At 33.5% G+C, this 19,506-nt stretch overlaps 1 protein-coding gene and 1 long non-coding RNA gene across 5 annotated transcripts; one reads left to right on the top strand and one right to left on the bottom strand.

Annotated features, from left to right (window-relative positions):
- Positions 1 to 5,518: 5,518 nt before the first annotated feature.
- Positions 5,519 to 10,097, bottom strand: LOC132273858 (subtilisin-like protease SBT5.4). Its single transcript, XM_059774948.1, has 11 exons — positions 9,999 to 10,097; positions 9,739 to 9,848; positions 9,257 to 9,354; positions 8,973 to 9,140; positions 8,758 to 8,866; positions 7,613 to 8,150; positions 7,214 to 7,311; positions 6,862 to 7,113; positions 6,666 to 6,777; positions 6,341 to 6,554; positions 5,519 to 6,230 (listed from the first exon to the last, which is right to left on the bottom strand). Exons 1-11 carry the CDS (start codon positions 10,095 to 10,097, stop codon positions 5,626 to 5,628), a joined length of 2,403 nt encoding a protein of 800 aa, XP_059630931.1. The 3' UTR covers positions 5,519 to 5,625.
- A 1,013-nt stretch (positions 10,098 to 11,110) lies between these two features.
- Positions 11,111 to 19,243, top strand: LOC132299345 (uncharacterized). Of its 4 annotated transcripts, XR_009480078.1 has the most exons (7): positions 11,111 to 11,681; positions 11,936 to 11,999; positions 12,574 to 12,777; positions 12,897 to 12,958; positions 14,493 to 14,558; positions 14,656 to 14,723; positions 18,918 to 19,243. It is a non-coding gene; the product is annotated as an uncharacterized LOC132299345 (long non-coding RNA). The 4 variants fall into 4 exon arrangements; XR_009480081.1 differs by lacking the exon at positions 12,897 to 12,958 and having other exon boundaries at positions 11,112 to 11,681; positions 18,918 to 19,242; XR_009480085.1 differs by lacking the exon at positions 12,574 to 12,777 and having other exon boundaries at positions 11,113 to 11,681; positions 18,918 to 19,238.
- The last annotated feature ends 263 nt before the right edge of the window (positions 19,244 to 19,506 follow it).

Below are 19,506 nucleotides of genomic sequence, written 5' to 3'. Positions count from 1 at the left end.
ATGCAAATCTGGTTACCGTTTTTGGAGATGTAGATGTTTAATTGCCTATGATTTAATTTGCAGTTTACAGTGGATGGTTACACCATACTAGTCATGGAACAGTGGTAGGAATAATCATACTTAAACTTTAATCACTGCTAGCTACGGATTAACTGACGTATAGAATTTAACGACTTGCTTCAGTTAGTGTTGGTTTGGTATAATAGTAAGCATATGAATCTGTATATTCTGTTATGCTATCTTGGATTTATATTGATGTTTATATGCAGGTTATAAGTCATTAATTGTTGGATCTTTGAATAGTTTCAAGTGAGCATGTTAATTCTGATAATGTTATTATTAAGTTCATAGTGGATTATAGAATGGATTATACCTATTCTCCGTATTTTAATCTTATTAGAGAATCATGTTACAGGATGGAAAGAACTAAATTGCTTAAATTAATTTAGCAATTGTTTGGGACTATAACATAATTATAAAACTTATTTAAATACATGATAGAGTTGTTGATTTATTAAAACTGATCTATGCATGCTCTAGATGCTGGTTGTTGAACTATTAAACCATTTCTTGCAATTATATGGTTTAGATCTTGGATTTAAATTGCTGAAACTTTAATCACTTTTCTGCAATGATATGGATATTTGGTTTTGGACTGTAAATTACTTACTTATTATTTATATGTTGTAATTTACATGGATATGGAGGATTGTATGCACCGGTATGGGACGGTGACATACTAGGTATGGTTTAGCTCAAAACGCTAATTCCTTCCTTATGGATTTTAATTGGTAAACAGCTTTACCTTTTCTATCAGTTATATGGATTTTGTGGATTGTATGAACCGGCATGGGACGGTGGCATACTAGGGACAGACTGATTCAAAATACTCAGTCCTACCTATTTTGGAATAAGGGTTCGAATTATAAAAACATAATTCTCCTTATATTTAAGTTTGTGCGGTCGAATAAGCTGAACGACTTATTGGATCTCTTCTATAAGTCTGTGCGGTTGAATAAGCTGAACGACTTATTGGATCTCTTCTATAAGTCTGTGCAGTTGAATAAGCTGAAAGATTTATTGGATTTCCTATGGATGGATATGAAAGGATTTTAAATATATTTTTATGGTACCACGAGATTAGCTTGAGTCTCAGACTCGTTGGTTAGGGTATGTATATGCAGTAGGATGCGTAGCTAGATATGAGAGGTTGAGGTGTACCCTGTTAGGTCTAGGTACTCATGCCCAGCTATGGGTGCATTTTCGCATGTTGCCTTCTATTCTAGTTGAGACCCTCTCCATAGTCCAGTGAGAGTCTTGTAGTGTGAATATACATACATACGGACTAATAGCTATTGTTGAGTTGGTTAGAATGTATATGCGTATCGAGTCTCTGCTTGGATTGTTGTAAGTTAGAACTTGTTCGTGGGCCTAACCCACCTCTATTTTTCAGGTACTCATCAGTTCCAGACTTTGACTTGATCGTGCTGAGCAGAACTACTACTCACTCTTCCGACGACGTAGGACTTTTCTCCATCGTTTACTCTGGATGTTCTTTAAGTAGCTTTCATTTCAGTTTGGATTATTATTAGGGGTCCATTAGAGATGGATTCCCGAGATGTATTAGAATTAGAGAAGTTGGATGTATCAGATTAATTCTTTATTAATAAAATTTTATTATGAGGTTTTCAGTTTTGGATTATCATTCTAGTTTCGCTTCAGCAGTTTTATTTGTTCTTGTTTATCTTAACTACATTCTGTGTTCATTTATTGCTAATTGGTTTGATATCCCCGGGTAATCGGGCGTGGGCCTGGCCAACCCGTATCCGAAAATCCGGGGATATCACACCCACGATAAACGTTAAGGCACTACGGCATTTTACAAAGGGGAAGAAGGTGGAAAAGAAGAAAGAAGGGTAGCAGCCCCTTGGGCTGCAATGGCTGGTCTGAAACGTGGGAGAAGAAGCGGAAAAATTCTAATTAATTTTTCTTGACCCCCTATTTATAGAAATCTCAAAAAGTGCCCCTAACGGGTCCCCCGGGTCTGAAAAAGTGGAATTTGTGCAGACGCGCTCAAACGGTAAAACATCGTGAACGAAAAAGAACCAAAATGAAAAAAAATGAATAACGGAAGAAACAACGTCGAAAACCTAGTCTCGTGTAGAAAGATATGCCCTGAATAAGTTCGGCGGTAACTAGAGCCGAAAACTCTAAAATTGAAAAAAACGACCGTGCAAAAATTCTAAGAGTTCCTGCCTTGACGAAATGTGAAAATAAATCCCGTACGAGAATTCAGGCTCAAAATGAGGTACTTTACAATAACTTTCATTAATTGCACAATACCCCTCCAAAAAGGATAATTGCAAAACTGGCTCCCAAAAGATATTTTCTTAAAAACCCCTGATCAAAATATCTCCAAAAGATATTTATGAAAAACACCCCAAAGAAATATCAATATTTCAGAAGAATCCTTTCATCCATGCCCCTACAAGAGAAATAAATAATCGACGAGCTTTTCTCCAAAAGTAAAGTTACGCGTTTCGAGGAAATCAACTGGAATGAAAACTCGTGAAGTCAAAACTTAACTCCGAACACGGAAAGTGAAGTTGTGCCAACAAAGTGACAAACAGGAAAAGGACGAAAAGTGAATAGTGTTCAAAAATTGAAAAGTGGAAATGACTCAGTCCTTAAAAGAAGTTGTCAGTCCAAAGAAAGAGTCTCGAAAACCATTTCTAAGCACTCGAGATGACACTAAGAGATGAGTGACCAAACTGAGAAAAGAAAATTGAACGGAAAAAATTAATCCGTAAAATTTTAGAAAAAGGAAAGGAATGAAAATGACCGGGTCATTACAAAAGAGCAGACAACAATTTTCCATTTCAACTTGTCTCCACCTTTTTTTTTATTCAAATAACTCCACTTCAAAGTCTAATGGGAGTTTTCAACCCAAACTCAATAGGTAACCTTTTCCTCAACAAAGAATTCAACAATTTCAATTTTTTCTTTTCTTCATGCTGAATATTATTATATATATTTTTTATTTTCATGCTCATATATATATATATTACAATAACATTTATAACTTTCATGAGTAATACAACCTAGTAAAAAATCCAATGATTTTCAATCAATTTTCTGAAAGATAGACTAGTACACCAAAAATATATGAACTCAAGAGATTCAAATCTAAAAATCACATAATTAAAGCAAGTTATTTTTCATTGTATAGATTACAATCCAATAATCTATTTTTATCAAATCATCATGTGTCCCAAATAGATAATAAATTTAACTGAAAGAATTTTTCACATATATTGTCATGAAAAAATAAATGATCAAAGTCTCAAAACTATAACCAAACCCTAGCCTTAAAAAGTGATCTAAATGGCAACAAAATTTTCAATCAACACATTCCATGATCACTCAATTACCCTAGGACTTAGTTTAAAGGTTTTGTACCTAATGTCCTTTTAGAAACTAGTTCCAAGGATTCAATTGGTACTTGACTAAATCTTTTTTCTTGATCCACATAGTCTTCACTCTCACTTCTTGAAAAGATTTTTTAGAATTTATGTCTTTCTTGGGCAAATTTCTAACCATAAAATTTTTAGGTGAACCAAAATTATTTTTCTTTTTAGAATGCACCCTATTCTTATCATGAACCGCATGAGAATGAAAGTCTGAATTTTTTTTTTTTTTCTTGTGAAAACATGAATGTTGGTTATGTCCATTATTACCACAAAAAGTGTAGTGCAACATATTGATACATAGGACATATCAGAATGCAATGATGAATAAATCAAACTAGGATTAGTCACAATATGATTAACAGATTTCACAAAAACTGCTTACCATGATTACTAGATGAGCCTTTAACAAAGCTTAAACCAGTTTTATTATTCACACTCTTACCCATGTTTATCATTTTATTCAATTTCACTTGTCCAATTGTAAAAGCCAGAAAACATGACTAGAATTTGATAAAACAAATTGCCTTGAATAAAAACAGGACTTTTAAAAGAAAAACAAATTGCAATAAAATAAAACTAAAGTGGAATTAAATGAGGCTGAGAAAACGATGATAACTGCTAAAATTGAATTAATGAAACGCTAGGAACAATAATTCAAATCTGTCTCGTCCGCTGTCTCCCGCTGCTCTCAGAGTTAAATCAGCTTCTTGGTTTCCTCTCTTGACAGTGATCGGCGGGATGATTTCTGATCTACTCTGTCGCCGTCCTCTTCCACAAACCGGACTGTGGGTGGCTAACCACTGATTCTGTATACAATTAGATAATTTCTGATTGCATGTAATCTTGCCTTAGAATAGGCTTGGGCTCAATATTGTTTGGGCTGTGTTTGGGGGCTTCGGCCTTTTGTACATTTGCACAGTTTTATATAAAACCTTACTTTCCGAAAAAAAAAATAAATAAATAATTCAAATGGTAGAGGATAAATAATAAAGGAAATTGCACTAGAGTTTGATCATGCGATTGTTTGAGAGGTGTGGACCCCTTACAATGATTATTCCCCACTCTTTAAAGAAAAACTAAAGAGTCCTAAACAACTCTTAAAATAATATTATAAAGACTATCCTAATGTCAAGACAAACTAAACCACTAAAGACTGTCCAAACATCAAATGACTAACTCATCGTCCATCTACTTTGAACTCCTTCAGTATTAGAATACCCACTGTCATGCTATTGCCACCAAATCCAGCTTTGCCACGTCACTGCCCAATGTCAACGCAGCAAAGATTCTACGTCTTCATACATTTACTGCTTCATATATTCTTCTAGTAATGCCCCTTATTACGTTTATATTTCTTTCAATTCTATCTCTTGTTTTATTTGTTTTATCATTGTGTTATTGCTATCTATCTTTCATTCTTTTCCACATGAGATGTAAGAAAATATTCCACAATGATATTTTTTAGAAACCAAAACTTTGAAGAAAATTTTGTTAACTTGAAGATTTTGGATTTGTAAGGAAAGTATTGATTGGTTCTTTATGAAATTCAATTATATAAGAAAGTTACCTTTTGGGAAGACGTCGCATGCATTGGTGCCTCCAGAATTGATGGGCAATTCTGATTGGAGTGAGTTTGAAAGATGGATTACCAACTTCAACCTTTTCCTCCTCTTTTTTCTTTTGCTGCCACGTTTCTTCAGAAGCAAAATTCTAGAGACATAACTTTCCTTATATAACTGGCTTCATCAATTTTGTTGAATTTTCTTATTGAAAACACAATTTTTATGTTATTGGAGTTGATAAAATGAAAACATAGCAATTACTTTTGTTTTCCAAAATTGTCTTCTCTAAAACTGGTTTGCAAAATAAATTTATGTTAATTTAGATTGGAACTCAACTATAAAATGTTGGTAGGCAATTACTAATTAAGTTAAAAGAGAACTCAAGTTACACAAACAAGTAATTCTATTTAAATTAAATACACAAATTATAACTGCTTTTATCAAATACAAAGATACCCACTCATATCTTCTTTTCCTATGTCCCAATCCAATATATAAATATTATCCCTGTACAAAATATGACAATTAATTAAGTGTATCATTCATTCAAATCCGATTGATGATTGTGTTTTCTATTTGGTACTGTAATTGGACTAGCATTCGTTGTCCTCCTCCTCCTCCTCTTTCTTTTGTGGAGGTGTGGGATCAATGGCAACTGTGATTGGACTCCTAACATTATGTACACCATCTGACCATAATAATTCTCCAAATGCATAACCTTTTGAAACACCATTTCTTTTAGCTTTCAAAGTCACGTAAAAGGTTTTCTCTTCACCAGTCCTCTCAAATTTCAGAACATTGGGTTCAACAGAAATTGAAAATCCCGGTGGTAGCCGGACACGAGCTGTGTAAGTGCTGGTTGAGCCGACATTCTTCACTGTTCGAGTCACTGTGATTGGACGGGAGAGTTTAGGGACGGTTATTGAAGGGTAGTTAAGGTTCAAGATACTGAGAGGATTGGTGGATTGTGGACATACGATACTCTCAGAAAAGAGTTTTATAACAGTTTTATTATAGCCAAGTGCACAAAGGAAGTCTTCTTTGTAATCCTTAACTGTTATGTCATAGACCAAGCCAGGATCTGCTGCAAGATTTGGACGTATATGCCCAGCACCGTAATCAAACGGTGTTGCCTTAGCAAATGATCCATTCAGTGATCGTTTTAGCATTGGATGTCGGGTGTTATCTCTTGTTCTTGCTGGACACAGAATGATGAGAAACAGAATAAGTTCAACACAAATGTGCTCCAAGAACTAACTGATATTAGTAGAACAATTTTATTAGTACAACTAATTATTGAAGAATTACCGGTTGTCATGATTGCAGATCTAATGGCTGCAGGGCTCCAATCTGGGTGAATTGCCTTGAGAAGACCAGCAATTCCGGCTACGTGAGGAGTAGACATGGATGTTCCACTCATATGGATAAAGGGTGTCCTGCGCTGATCGAAATCTTTTTCTGTAGGGCTGGCAGCTCCAGTGTACGCAGCTATGACATGTACTCCCGGCGCAGTAATGTCAGGCTGAGTTTATAAATCCGATCAAAAATGGTTACTACTTAATTAAAAACTGATAAATAAAAAAGAAAAAAAGAAAATAGAAAAGCAAAATGGTAATGTGTCCATTGGCCAAACCTTGAGGATTCCTGGTGTTAAAATGTTTGGACCCCTAGAGGAGAAATCAGGCATGAGCGGAGCAGGCTTTGTGTGCAGTTCTTCCATTGGCTTAATCATAGCCAGTGGATTACTGTCGAAATGTTTGTAACGAGTATAAGAAAAGTGATCAAAGTAGATGTCCACAAAATGTGAAAGATGACAAAGAGAAAGTTACTTGGTAGAGTTGATGTAGGAAAAAACAGCAAGACAATCTGTGTAATTGATATGTGATGCTGCCAAAACATGAATGTTGTTATCATCATTTTCATTGCCTTTGGTGGTATTGTCACAAAAAATTATCCCCGCAGCACCAGCCAAAGCAGCCTGTTGTCCTTTCTCAATTCTCCGAGACGTGTCTCGAACAAGACAAACCAAGATCTTACCCTTTACCTTCTGGGCGTCGAGCGTTCCATTCAGGCAGCGTGAACTACATAAAAACAAGCACATCACGTACATTACATGCAACGAAACAAAACAGAAGCAACACTTAAAAAGGTGATGGTTTGAATAAGCTAGGTTGTTCTTACCCGTCTGCAGTACCGGCATCGGCATTTTTAGCTTGTTCACCCGCAATAAGTGGGTAGAATTTATCTTCGGGCAATTGCTTGGAGCTAATATCTTTTCCCTATTATCATATATTAGATAATTATTAAAATCTCAAACAAGTATAAGACATATATTTCTCTGGATGTAAAATATCTTTAAAAAAATATATATATATATTTTTGTGTTTGGTTGTCAAAAAAATATTTAAGAAGAAAAAAATATTAAAATCTAACAAAAATATTTTACTAATAAATTTAGGTAAGTTATTTTACATGTTTCATTTGACCTCAATTTCTATTTAGACTTTGCAAATACTGAAAAATAAAAAAATATTTTAAGTTGAAACAATGCCAAAGTTAATGACAGAATTCGAATTGAACCTTGAGACGCATTCCATTATTAAGGTCAACGTAAGCACCAAGTTCACGATCCATGGTGCTAGCTCCAACAGTTATCAGCCACGGCGAAACATTTCCGACAGTACCAGGTTCCGGTCCTTCATTCCCCGCTGCGGCCACCACGACAATGCCATGCTTAGCAGCATGGAATGACCCGATTGAAATGCCATCATTGAAATAGTCTTGGGGAGAATCGGGACCAAGAGAAACTGAAAGCACATCAACGCCATCGTGTATGGCATAATCAAAGGCTTTGAGTATGTCAGCCTCTGAACATTTTTTCTTACTTCGCTGCCAGCATGCCTTATAAGCAACCACTCTAGCTCTAGGTGCACCACCTTTTGCAGTTCCATTGCCAAAGCCAAACACATTTGCTCTTGGGACAAAGTTCCCACCTGCGGTTGATAGCGTGTGAGTTCCATGGCCATCATCGACCTCTCGGGCTGAGAAATTGGAATGGTCTTTAACGCCACATAAGGAAGCATATCCTTTGTATAAGTACCTAACTCCGATAAGTTTCCTGAAATTTTTAATTTTTATTAGACAATAGAAGTAAGAAGTTCACTTATTATTTTGTTTTCCAAAAAAAATAAAAATAAATAATCAAGCAGTACATCAATAACTGAACAAATCCTGCGGTATTGTTCTAACTAGAAGAAGTCTTAATCGTAAAGAAATTTAGTTTCTAATATTTATCAAGTCTGGACTTGGTGAGAATTCAAGAATATTGATATATATATAGTTAGGATTATGAAGAATCAAGATGTTGGACTGTCAACAAACCACTTCCACTTACTTTTCTTAATTGTTTCAAAATTGATTATTGATATTTCACTTTACAAGCCAAAAATAAAAAGAGAGAATCAATATTTTTTCACAAACTTGTATTTTTTTGAAACAAAACAAAAATTCAATTGAATACCAACTGATTATTTTTGGGCCAAAGTTGAGTGTTCAGGAACTGTTTTGTGCATAATGGGTGTGTGCTTTGAGTTATTTGTATGCTTTCTTATTGATATATTCGTTTCGAGTTTTTTTAGATATGATTTTGTTTCCCTATTTCTGTTGATTTATTTTGATATTTAGTCGTCTGGTCAGCCAGTGATCTATATGAAACTACAACATACTTATTGCAAGGGAATCCATCCTTGGTGTTACTCTGACATATTCCATTCCATTTTGATGGAACGGGTCCATATCCTTCATCACTGAAGCTCTCTGATTCAGGCCAGACACCTAGCAAAACCAAAGTCTCAAGAATTATGAATTTCAAATTTAAAAATCTGGAATTACAAGGATAAAAGAGAACTAATTTAAAAGCAAGCATATAGAGTTCACTTACCACCATCAATATTTCCAATGATGATATCTTCTCCATAATTGGCTTTCTTCCACAACGAATTCGAGTCGACATCACCGTAGTTATTTTCTAGGGAAAGAAAATTCCATGAATGCGTTGTGTGTCTTTTTATCCTTCTATTTAAGAAAACTGACACAACTCTTGCATCCTCTGCATAGATATATATTGTGAAACATTGTTCATTTTAGTACACCAAATATCACTGATCAAACATAAAGGAGACAAAGGATTAAGGAAAAGTATTTATCAACACTAAGACATTTTACTTGAAATATTAGCTGCCACCTCCTCATCAAGAATTGCAGCAAAGCCGTTGATGTAAGCCGTATAGGAGTAAAATATGGCATCTTTGGCCTCCTTTGTACTGCATTAAACCGTACCATGAGCAAAAGAGAGAGTTGAACATTATAATAGTATGAAAAATGCTAACACCTAATCTCTTTTCAATTAGGATTTTCGAAACGGAAAAGATTGAATTAGACTTAATATTATTTGCATAAGGTAATTGTCATCTCAATCTACATATTAGTTCATTTGACACAAGGTAAAAGTGGAGAAATTTGTGAATTCTCAAATTTGTGACACCATGAATTCAAGGGTTGGCCACACGAATTCTCTTTTTCTATTTCTTTGTTTGAAATTATAATTTTTTTGGCCAACTCCAAATATTTAAATAGGTTTAAGAGAATGACGAACATAATGGAAAAGGGAAAAAATTATTACTCAAAACAAGTGTCAAATCTCATACCTTCCCAGGAATGATCCAAGGAACTCGTAGTGAGAATCTGAGACCTCGCCTAGAGCTACCTCTGTCAGCTTTCTACCATGTGAATGACCTCCCATGTACACAATATATGACTATTAAAGACCACCACAACAGAAAATAAATAAATAAGCAAATAAAGGAGAATAATCAAAGCCAATCCATTAGAGGGGAAAAAACTAGCAAATAAGTTAAATTCCAACCGCGAAATTTCCACCATAGATGTAGAGAAAAAAATATTGTACCTTTTTTGCTGCGAAAGCTGGGGTTGGGGACGTAGATAAAATAATGAAGAGTGCAATGAGAATTGGAAGTTTTGAAAACAACAACATTTTGCTTTCCATGATGGCCAATATATATTTTTCTTAAGTATTTTCCTTCAAAATATATATCAACTGCGTGTTTGCATAGCAAAAGAGAAGCGCTCTTTTTCCTCCTCTTTCGTCCTGATGAGGAGGAGGTGGAGGTGGAGGTGGAGGGTTGTTTATTAAATCTCCAAAATTCTTTCACCAATAGATATTGTAGTTCTAAAAATGGATAGAATTGAAGTATACATTTACTATTTTAAATTAAAAAGAATCTAGTAGACATAAGGATCAGTAGAAATGTGTGTATAGACGTGTATATTGGCGTAGATTTAAGGGGAATACTGTAACAACTAACAGGGGCCACTCATAGGAAAAATAAAGAAGTAGAGGTTCAATTAGGGGTGGCAAGTTATAACATGACACGATAACAGGATACGAGTAAGGGTTCACAACAAGGTAAGAAAAGTGAGCTTTTACGACATAATATTTATAGGGCTTCTTTATTTTGCTTTGTGGTTACCACCATTTACGGAGTTTTTAAAAGAATCCTCGTAATTGTTACGTTATAGGATATGCTTTCACGATGATTTTATAGAATCGTCGAAGAAAAATATTTTTACGGCATATTAAAGAGCCGGTGAATATTTAGATATATTTACGGCATATTTTTACACCTTTAACTGGATAAATGTTCCTCGTAGATGAAGCATTAAATTTCACATTAAAGACCTTTTTTTTTCCCTATAAATAAGCTTGAATAGGCATAATTAATAAAATTACTTAAAAAATATACACAAAAAATAATAAAAAAATGAATTTAAGTTCTTTTACGGTGTATTAAAGGACTCATGGATAAATTCACATCTAAGGTACTTTTATTGCCCCATAAATAAGCTAGCCTTTTACAAAAATCCATTCCCTCTGGTTTTTCCCCTTCCCTATAATTTTTCTCTTCCCTCCACTTTTTCCCTCCGCTTATTTAGAATATTTGGTGCCTAAACTGCGTCGTTTTTTTGGGTCCATTAACACTACAACATTTCACTTTCCCATTTTAATTTCATTTAGCCATACTTCATCCGTCTCCTCTCTCTGCTCTATCTCGATCTCTCAGCTGCAAGACTCCCATCTCTGAAAAATATTTTGCCTTTGATTTAAGATAACTCTGTCTCGATCTCTACTGCTCAATCTCCATTTCGCAGCTGAAGCCCTCGATTGATGTTTGCTAACCTGCTCTATCTCGATATCTCACTGCAAGACTCCTCTACCCTGTCTTGATCTCTCACTTCTCGATCTCCATTTCTCAGCTGAAGCCCTTGATTGATGTTTGCTAACCCGTCTCTCTTTCGGCATTATCTCATCTGAGATTACAAAGTTGAAGCCCTAGGCTTCTCTTCAAGCTGTCTCTCCTCAGTCTCGATCTCTAACCAGCTACTCGATCTCTAAGAGCTGTAAATTTATGTCATTTCGAGATCTTACTCACTAGATTTTCCTCCCAAAACGTTCTCGCTAAAGCCTCTCTCAGATACCGCTTTGTTTCATTTTAATTTCTTCGTGGTTCGTTGTTTTATTTCTCACTGATCATTCATTTTACACAATTTAGTTTCTCTCTACAATTTCTGAGTAAGTTCCAATCCATAAGCAAATTTCATTTTTTAATGTTTTTTTTTTCTTTTATGATATGAATTTTTGGTTTGATTTTTTTTTTTTCTTTTATTTCCAAACGAATTTTTCGTACTTAGTGTGTGTGTGTGTATATATATATATTAGATCTTTTACTGTACATAAGATTTTTTATAATACGTTTCTTCAGACTTTGGTTAGGATTGTTTTAGTTTCTCTCTGTAAGACTATTGATGTTTGGTTGTCTTATGTAGAGTTTCTTCAGACTTTCAACGATATAATTTTTGTGGATGTGAAGTGCCAGGGTTGCTTCAACATGTAAGTTGTTCATTTTAGTTATTTATTTATTTATATTATGATCCTTATATGAGGGTTTTTTTTTTATTTTTTATATATATATATATTTAAGTATATGAATTTAAATATGAGTGTTGATACATGGGGTCACAAAAATCTTGAAGTTAAATATTAGTGAAATTAGTAAGCATGGACTTCTTTTTTATCACCATAAAGTGTAAACCTCTATATGTTCCAAGTTAAAAAACAAAAGTCTAGAGTTCTTACTTGCTGGTCAACAGTCCAAGCCTTCCCAGTTAATCATCACACAATATCTTAGAGAAATTCATTTACTATTATTTTTTTTATTTTACATAGACATAAGTTGTGGCCAATGGTATCAGCCTATCATAACTATGAAATTTCGTGGATTAGTTATGGGATAGTGACATAATAATAAACTCCATTGAAGATGACTTTTACTACTGTAACTAAATAACCATAGTAAGAACCAAAGACTCATTTGGTCTCTTGTTTGCCTTTTACTTGAACAAAAAATTCTGTTTTTGTATGCTACAAGACACTGAGCTTGCTACATTCTTACTATTGCTGACAGTGTGACCACTATAATTTAGCCTTTGTCCCGGTTTCCTTCACATTAGCAATCAAGAAGGGGATTTACCAGCACTTTTTAAGGCTTTCACCAACGTTTTTGAGCGCTGGTGAAAGCCATGACTGTTGCAGTGTCGACATCCCCATCACCTACCCTTCCACTGCCCCTGAACTCGAATTGCCCCAACTGGATGGCAAGACCCACAAGGTTCGATTAGGTTTAATTTTTTTTTTTTTTATCAAATTTTGTTTGTCAATTTTTTTATCTATGTGTTTGTATGTGTGGGAATGATGTAATTTGATTTGGGTTTTTGCGAATTTTGTTAGATGTATAGAGGAGGGAAGATTTGTTTGACTGTGCATTTCAAACCGCTCTGGGCTAAGAACTAGTATGTCCTTTATTATTTTTATTATTTATTATTATTATCTTTCATTTGAAACTCCCCTATTTTTTTCCCCAAGAAAAGAATAAACACGTACCCCTATATTTGCCAATCACATTAATTCCATGAAGAATCTGACTTGTGAATCAGCACATGTGATCATTAGTTTGCTGGGGTCTTGTGGATAAAACTGGAGTAGAGTAACATGACATTAGGAGAATTGCACACTTTATCAAATAGAAACAAGATAGTAACATAAAAATGCAACAAGGCAAGCACAAATGGGAGAAAATTGACTACCTGGAAGCCAATTATTCTTTTGTATGGTGACTTCTTCTTACTGTTTAAGCATATCTGAGATTCCAGTTGGAAGTGATTATCTGGTCAAAAAAAAAAAAAAAAAGAAGAAGAAGAAGAAGCAGTTGATCAATTACAAGTCTTTTTGGAATCCTTGAGGTTCAGAATTATCTTAATGTAGCTATATAGAAGGCCACATCAACCTAAGACTCAAAAGTATAGCAAGTCAATAAATTAGGTTTTAGTAGAAATAGCTTCTACTTTCATTTTAGATAGAAGGCGCTTAGAGAAACGGCAATTGAAGTAACTCAATTACTGTGAGTAACTTGATATTGTAAATTCATAAATATTCTACCTGGAAAGTGCATTATTTTGGTATAGTATCTTCATGAAAAGGCTAAAAGACAGGTGAATGGCCATCACAGTGGTGTTATGATGACATTTGATTTACTTTTCAAAATATTGCATAATGGATGCCTGTTTAATAAATAATGAGTTAAGCTAAGCACAAGCTAAATAGATTGAGCAATATTTCCTGTTACACTATAAAATCATGATGATTGCACCTCACAGTGCCACTGAATTTCTGGTTTGTAGTTGATGTATTTTGTGTTCATTGATATCAAATACTGAAGTTTTTGTTCTTTTTCTTAACTTAATTGAAGTGACTTCGTTTACTTGCTCTCATTTCCACCCTCTGTAAGTTCCACCCTCTGTAAGTGAAGTAGGTCTTTGTGAACACACTTTTTTTTTTCTTTTTTTTTTTTTTTTGTAATTTTAGAATTTTGTGATCTTAATTTATTTTCTTTGGCAAGTATTTATTCGATTTCGTTACAAAATGCTTTGAGATTTTTGTGCATCACTAATTCATCTTTCATTAATGATGCACGCATTTGGTGGTAGAATAATGATTTGTTATTTTTTGCACAACTCTAACTTTGCGAGATGAACGAAATTTTTGTAATTGTGTACAAAAACTTTATACCTATGAATTATATAACATGTGATGTAGTTGAAAGAGTTAAGACAAAAAAGGACAAGCGTGTTAAGGAGATTTGAAAATATATTAACAAGTCAGTAAATGTGATCTTATAACTAGATGTGTTTATTTTGGTGAACAATGAGGGGAGAGTTTCAACTACCTTGCTAAAATCTTGTTTTGCAATTATTTTCAGGCTTTATCTTTGCACATCGTTGTTTTTTACTGTTGTTTTGCATTGACGTTTTTCTTTCTCTTTCACAGTGATTTAGAGAAAAGATAGCAGAAGGAAGAAAGTCTTTGCAGGAACTTACTCCTTGGTGCTACAAGGTCTGTGTCATATCATTGTTGCTAAAAGAAATTAAGCTATTTTCCTGGATTTGCTTTTGGTTCCTCCTTTTCTTCTGTCAATATTTTTTTCTGACAGGATTGATTATCACCAGTTCATTAGGAGTAGAAGAATCGGAATTTTTATGATTCCAGTCTACAACAAAGGTCAAATACTATGCTTCTTCATTTTTATTATCACCATGGCAATGCATTATATGCTTAAAAAGTTGATTGTTTTAGGGGGTCACGTGCCTTTTATCTTTTATTTTTATTTTTATTTTTCATTCTCAGTATATATATGCATACTTGTTGAGTTGATATTCTGAAAAATCAAAAAAATTGAAATCTAAAAAGAAAAAATTGGACTGAAATTGAACAATGGGACTTGATTATTGGACTGTGATTTTAAATTGAAAAGGGGATTGGGCTAAAAATCTGTAATTCGAGTTTGGGAATTGTTGAATGGAGTAGGGACAGTTTTACTTGGGTTGTGAATGCAATACACTATGAAGCTACATTTTTCTTTGAAAAACCTGTGAAGGGCCTGAATTTTCTAAAAAATTAACCAGTATATTTTGAATGGAGGTTGGGGCAGAATTGAATGGCTCACTGATATTTTCATCAATCGAGAGTGCATGTAAAGTTGCAGGCACTTTAGAGATCATGAGGGTGACAAATTATAAGTTAATGGCACATATAGTGATCAATGGAACACTCAAAAAGTACTAAAGTTTGATTATTCTAAGTTTTATCATCTTAATATTCAGCTTTCAAAAGGGATTTGAGTTAATTCCTACAAAATTCATGAACGAGTACTATATTGTTTATATAAATGGAAATAGAATTTATTATGTATCCAAAAGTTATACATATATGTTGCATTGCATGTACATTTTTACTAGCGTGCATGCATGTGTATGTGAATATTGTAAGTTATATGGTCTTTATGTGCGATAAAATTCTTTTATGATTGCACAATTTTAATGCTTTTTATACTCATACTTGGGGGGGTCACGTGCCTTTAAGTGACCAATTTTGTGGTGTATCTTGAACTTTATTACCTTATTGGTACATCCGCCCGTGTGGAGGCCATTTTTATTTCTTGTTTTAAAATGTCAAAAGCATGGGAGTATGGGATCATCGTATGTGGAGGTTTTGATTGATTGTGGTGGAGGAGAAGTTGTTGATATATTGTTTATACCTTTACTTAAATTTTTTAGTTTTACATGGAATAGTAGTTTGTCTTTGCATGAAAATTTTGAAGCCTTTCCATCTATTATTGGAACCATACTTTAGTACCACAGTGGTAGGGTATGAACCATTCTTTATTAGGAAATTGAATAGAATAAAGTCATGGACATATATCAAAGTTAAAGAGTTCTTCTACTCTTCTAAGTTTTAATAAAAAATCATGCTATCAAGTGTTTCAGACTCTCAGGATGCGAATTAACCTTTCAAAAAAAAAAAAAAAAAAAAAAAAAATTGTCTCAGGATGCTTACAAAGGATTACTTTATTGCACATATTTTATTAGTTAATGCTTTTTTTATTCATGTTTATATTCTATCTAAAACACCCACCAAGAATAATTGAAGTTTAGAATTCAAAAACTTGTAAATCCTGTGAAAAATTAATTAAGTTTCCAAAACATTCTTAATTGTCAGAACAGAAAAATTAATGAAGTTTCCAAAACTTTTATTCTAACTAAAGTTTTGTTCAAATCCAAATTTTAGTCGATTCAAATTCATAAAAATAAAATAATAAAAAAACAACTCCAAATTTTCTCATCAACCCCATCTGTTAGGAATGATCTCCAAAAGTCTTACTAGAAATTGCGGATGGAGAGATCATGACGATGACTATTTATGGTTTGGTAATTATTGCAAAGAAAAAAGAACCAGTAAGGTAGAATTATTAGTCCCCAATACATAACCCAACTCCAGTGTCGCATGTGTGAATTCCTTAGCCAACTCTCTAGCGTTAAGTTCCTAAATCTCCTTATGTACAACATTTCTCTCCAGTTTTACTAATAAGGACCATTTTCTACATTACAGTTAATAAAACAAAGAAACATATAGCAATAGCTTGATAGGAGGGTGCACTTGAATTGTAAGGTACTTTTTTACTAATCTGAGCTAAGCTCACGATTTAATCCCACCAAAATAAGGAGGCCACTTTTATCAACAATAGTAGCTACACAAATAGTAGGATAGGTCCGATAGGAGAAGGATTACCCATGGAGTGGCAATTTCTTTGTTATGCACCCACATTTCCTTCCCTTGATGTTAAACCTAAGGAAATATATGGTCTTTCTCATTATAAATGGATATTCAAACTCTCTGTTTGCTACATGCTGATACACCGTAATGTGACCTTGTAAAGATATATATTAAACCATTCCATTCAACTTACCATTAAAATAATGAATATAGACATGAATATAATACTGTATATGCCTTTAGATGTTCACTATATGCTGATGTGTTGCAACAGAGGAGCTCAGTCGCACAAAGATTTAGGTAGTAGCAGGATAGATGGCTTGGAACTAGAAGGTTTAAGAGACATTTGTAGAGAAAAGTAAGGCATGGGCTGTCTTTATAATGTTTTTACTATGGAGAAATTTCTGAATTATACAAATTCTAGTGAAATAAGATGGAAGGCCTGCTTATGGCCACCATTATTAGATCACAGTTTTCCCATAACGAGGAGTGAGTATTATCATTTTAAGAACCTTCAGATTTTGATAAGATGTCATCTGTTAGTTTTCACTTTTTAGACATTGCTTTTAAATAGCATGAAAGAATTATCCACACTACAACTGATTTTATCAAACGAGGACAAAGTACAAGATGGAATCCACATTTGAAAATAATAAAAATTGTGACTAATTGATAGTTTTCAAATGAAGCGAGGATAAAGTACAAGATAGAATCCAGATTTTGAAAATAACAAAAATCTGTAAAAAGCTATATATGTAATTCACATTTTGAATATGATAGAAAATTGTAAAAGGCTATATGTAATCAACATTTTGGATGTTGTGTTTATATGCTCTTTCTTAATGGATTATGTGGCAAAAGAGAGCTAAGTGGTTAGTTTTGCTTACAAAATGGTAAGGCAATTTAAAAGGAATGACATAGAAATTTAAAATATTCATATTTGTGCCTTGTGAATATAAGATAATTTACAGGTATTCTAAAGCCTCAAAAGCTCTTCTGAAAAACTATTATATTTTGAATGTTCATTGGGACAAGCTATCAAAAGAGAGATTATAGGACCCAACTGTCTGTTTCAAAGCAGATTAACCTGACTTTTTGCATGTCATTAAGGACCTGCATGGACTACACTCTCTGTAAAATAGAAATTTTAGGGCTCCACCTCTCTGTTTCAAAGCAGCAAACTCCCTCCCTCCCTCCCACCCACTACACTCTCTGTAAAAGAGAAATTCCAGGGCTCCACCTCTCTGTTTAGAATTTAGATGGGACTGATTAGCTTATCCATTGCCATTTTGTTGAAAAGTGAGAAATCAAATTAACTACCTCATTCTATTTAATTATCTTTTATACAAACAAATATACAAGATATGAGTATTTTCTAGGTTGTAACAGAACTCTGAAGGAATTATTAGAAGAATATGATGAATCTGTTTTGAGCAATTGAAATTGGAGGTTAATGAAATTTACTAAAACTGGTAAAACAATGACATTATTCCAAATTTACAAGTAATTATATTTGTTTCCCAACTCGAGAGTTCTATGCTACATAAAAGATCGTTATATATTTCGATGTCTATATAGAGATGTCATCTGCCATTGAGTTGAGAGGAGGGTCTATAATAAAAACTAAGGAGCTTAAAAGAAGAACAAAGAGGGAGAATACAATAAGTGATTTACAAGGATCGACATTTCGCCTAACAAGAGTGATTCCTTCTTCTTGACCAGTTTTTGATGTATCCTCTACTTGCAGCGTTGGGCAAGTGAGAAAGCCATATACTACACCTGAAAAAGCTGCTCCAAAATGGGTCCTGCAACAATGAACACCAACAAGAATGTTTTAGATTTGCTCATAATCGTTGCAACAAAAACCTACAATGTTTCAGATTTGCTCATAATCATGAGATAAAGAGACTACATATTATGATATTGTAGTGTTCATGAATATAAAGATATTATGATATTGTCTGTTCTCATACATCCTTACAAAAATCTAGTATTCAATTAAGGAAAATTATCTGCTTGAAATATTTTTGGCAGATCTGAGGAAGAAATTCTTAGCAAAATGTTTGTGTTTGATTCATAAATGATAATCTTGTTATTTCTCTTTTTTATTAGCATTCTGAATTTAAGACTTGTGTGATGCAGCTACTTTCTTGGATTTTGTACCGTGGATTTTGCAGTTACTTCCTTAGATTTTGTACAGTGAAGTGGTTTTTTGACAAGTGCAGGCTGAAACTCAAGTGCTAGAAGGTTTATCAATTTTTCAACAAAAGTATTAAGAAATTGACGATTTTCTTGACAAATGGATTTTTTTTCTTGTTTTGGAACATTGATAAATGTTGAATTGTTTTGGCACATTAATAAATGATGAATTGTAAAAATGTTTTAACTCTTTTGATATATTTAATGGGATATGTATGTATTTTGAATTGAATTATAGTTGAAAGTGATGTGAATTATAGGTAGTGGATGATTAATTAGCATTAATTAAGAGTACATTAATTATAAAAAAACATAAACATATATATATATATATATATATATATTATTTACGGGGAGCTTGAAATCCCGTAAATAAGTGAAAATCTTCCTAAATAACTTTTGTACGGCATACATGGCAAGTTGTGAGAATGGTTTATATTATTTACGAGTTGCTAAAATTTGTTGTAGAAAACTTTTCTACGGTATGTTTCAATGCCTCGTGAGATTATTTATGAGTAGTTACAACTCGCCG

This window comes from Cornus florida, unplaced genomic scaffold (assembly GCF_030987335.1).
Source record: "Cornus florida cultivar Cherokee Brave unplaced genomic scaffold, ASM3098733v1 CherokeeBrave_3.0.0_Hap2_Chr01, whole genome shotgun sequence".
Taxonomy (NCBI): Eukaryota; Viridiplantae; Streptophyta; class Magnoliopsida; order Cornales; family Cornaceae; genus Cornus; species Cornus florida.
Note: the sequence above shows the minus strand (reverse complement) of the source record. Positions and strands in the feature narration are given on the sequence as shown.

Excerpts from the sequence above, each read along its gene's own strand:
- LOC132273858 (XM_059774948.1), bottom strand. The coding sequence starts at position 10,097 with ATGGAAAGCAAAATGTTGTTGTTTTCAAAACTTCCAATTCTCATTGCA. Across the intron at positions 8,151-8,757 it reads GATGGATTCCCTTGCAATAA|GAAACTTATCGGAGTTAGGT; the intron begins GTATGTTGTAGT and ends TAAAAATTTCAG. Across the intron at positions 6,555-6,665 it reads TAACACCAGGAATCCTCAAG|CCTGACATTACTGCGCCGGG; the intron begins GTTTGGCCAATG and ends TTATAAACTCAG.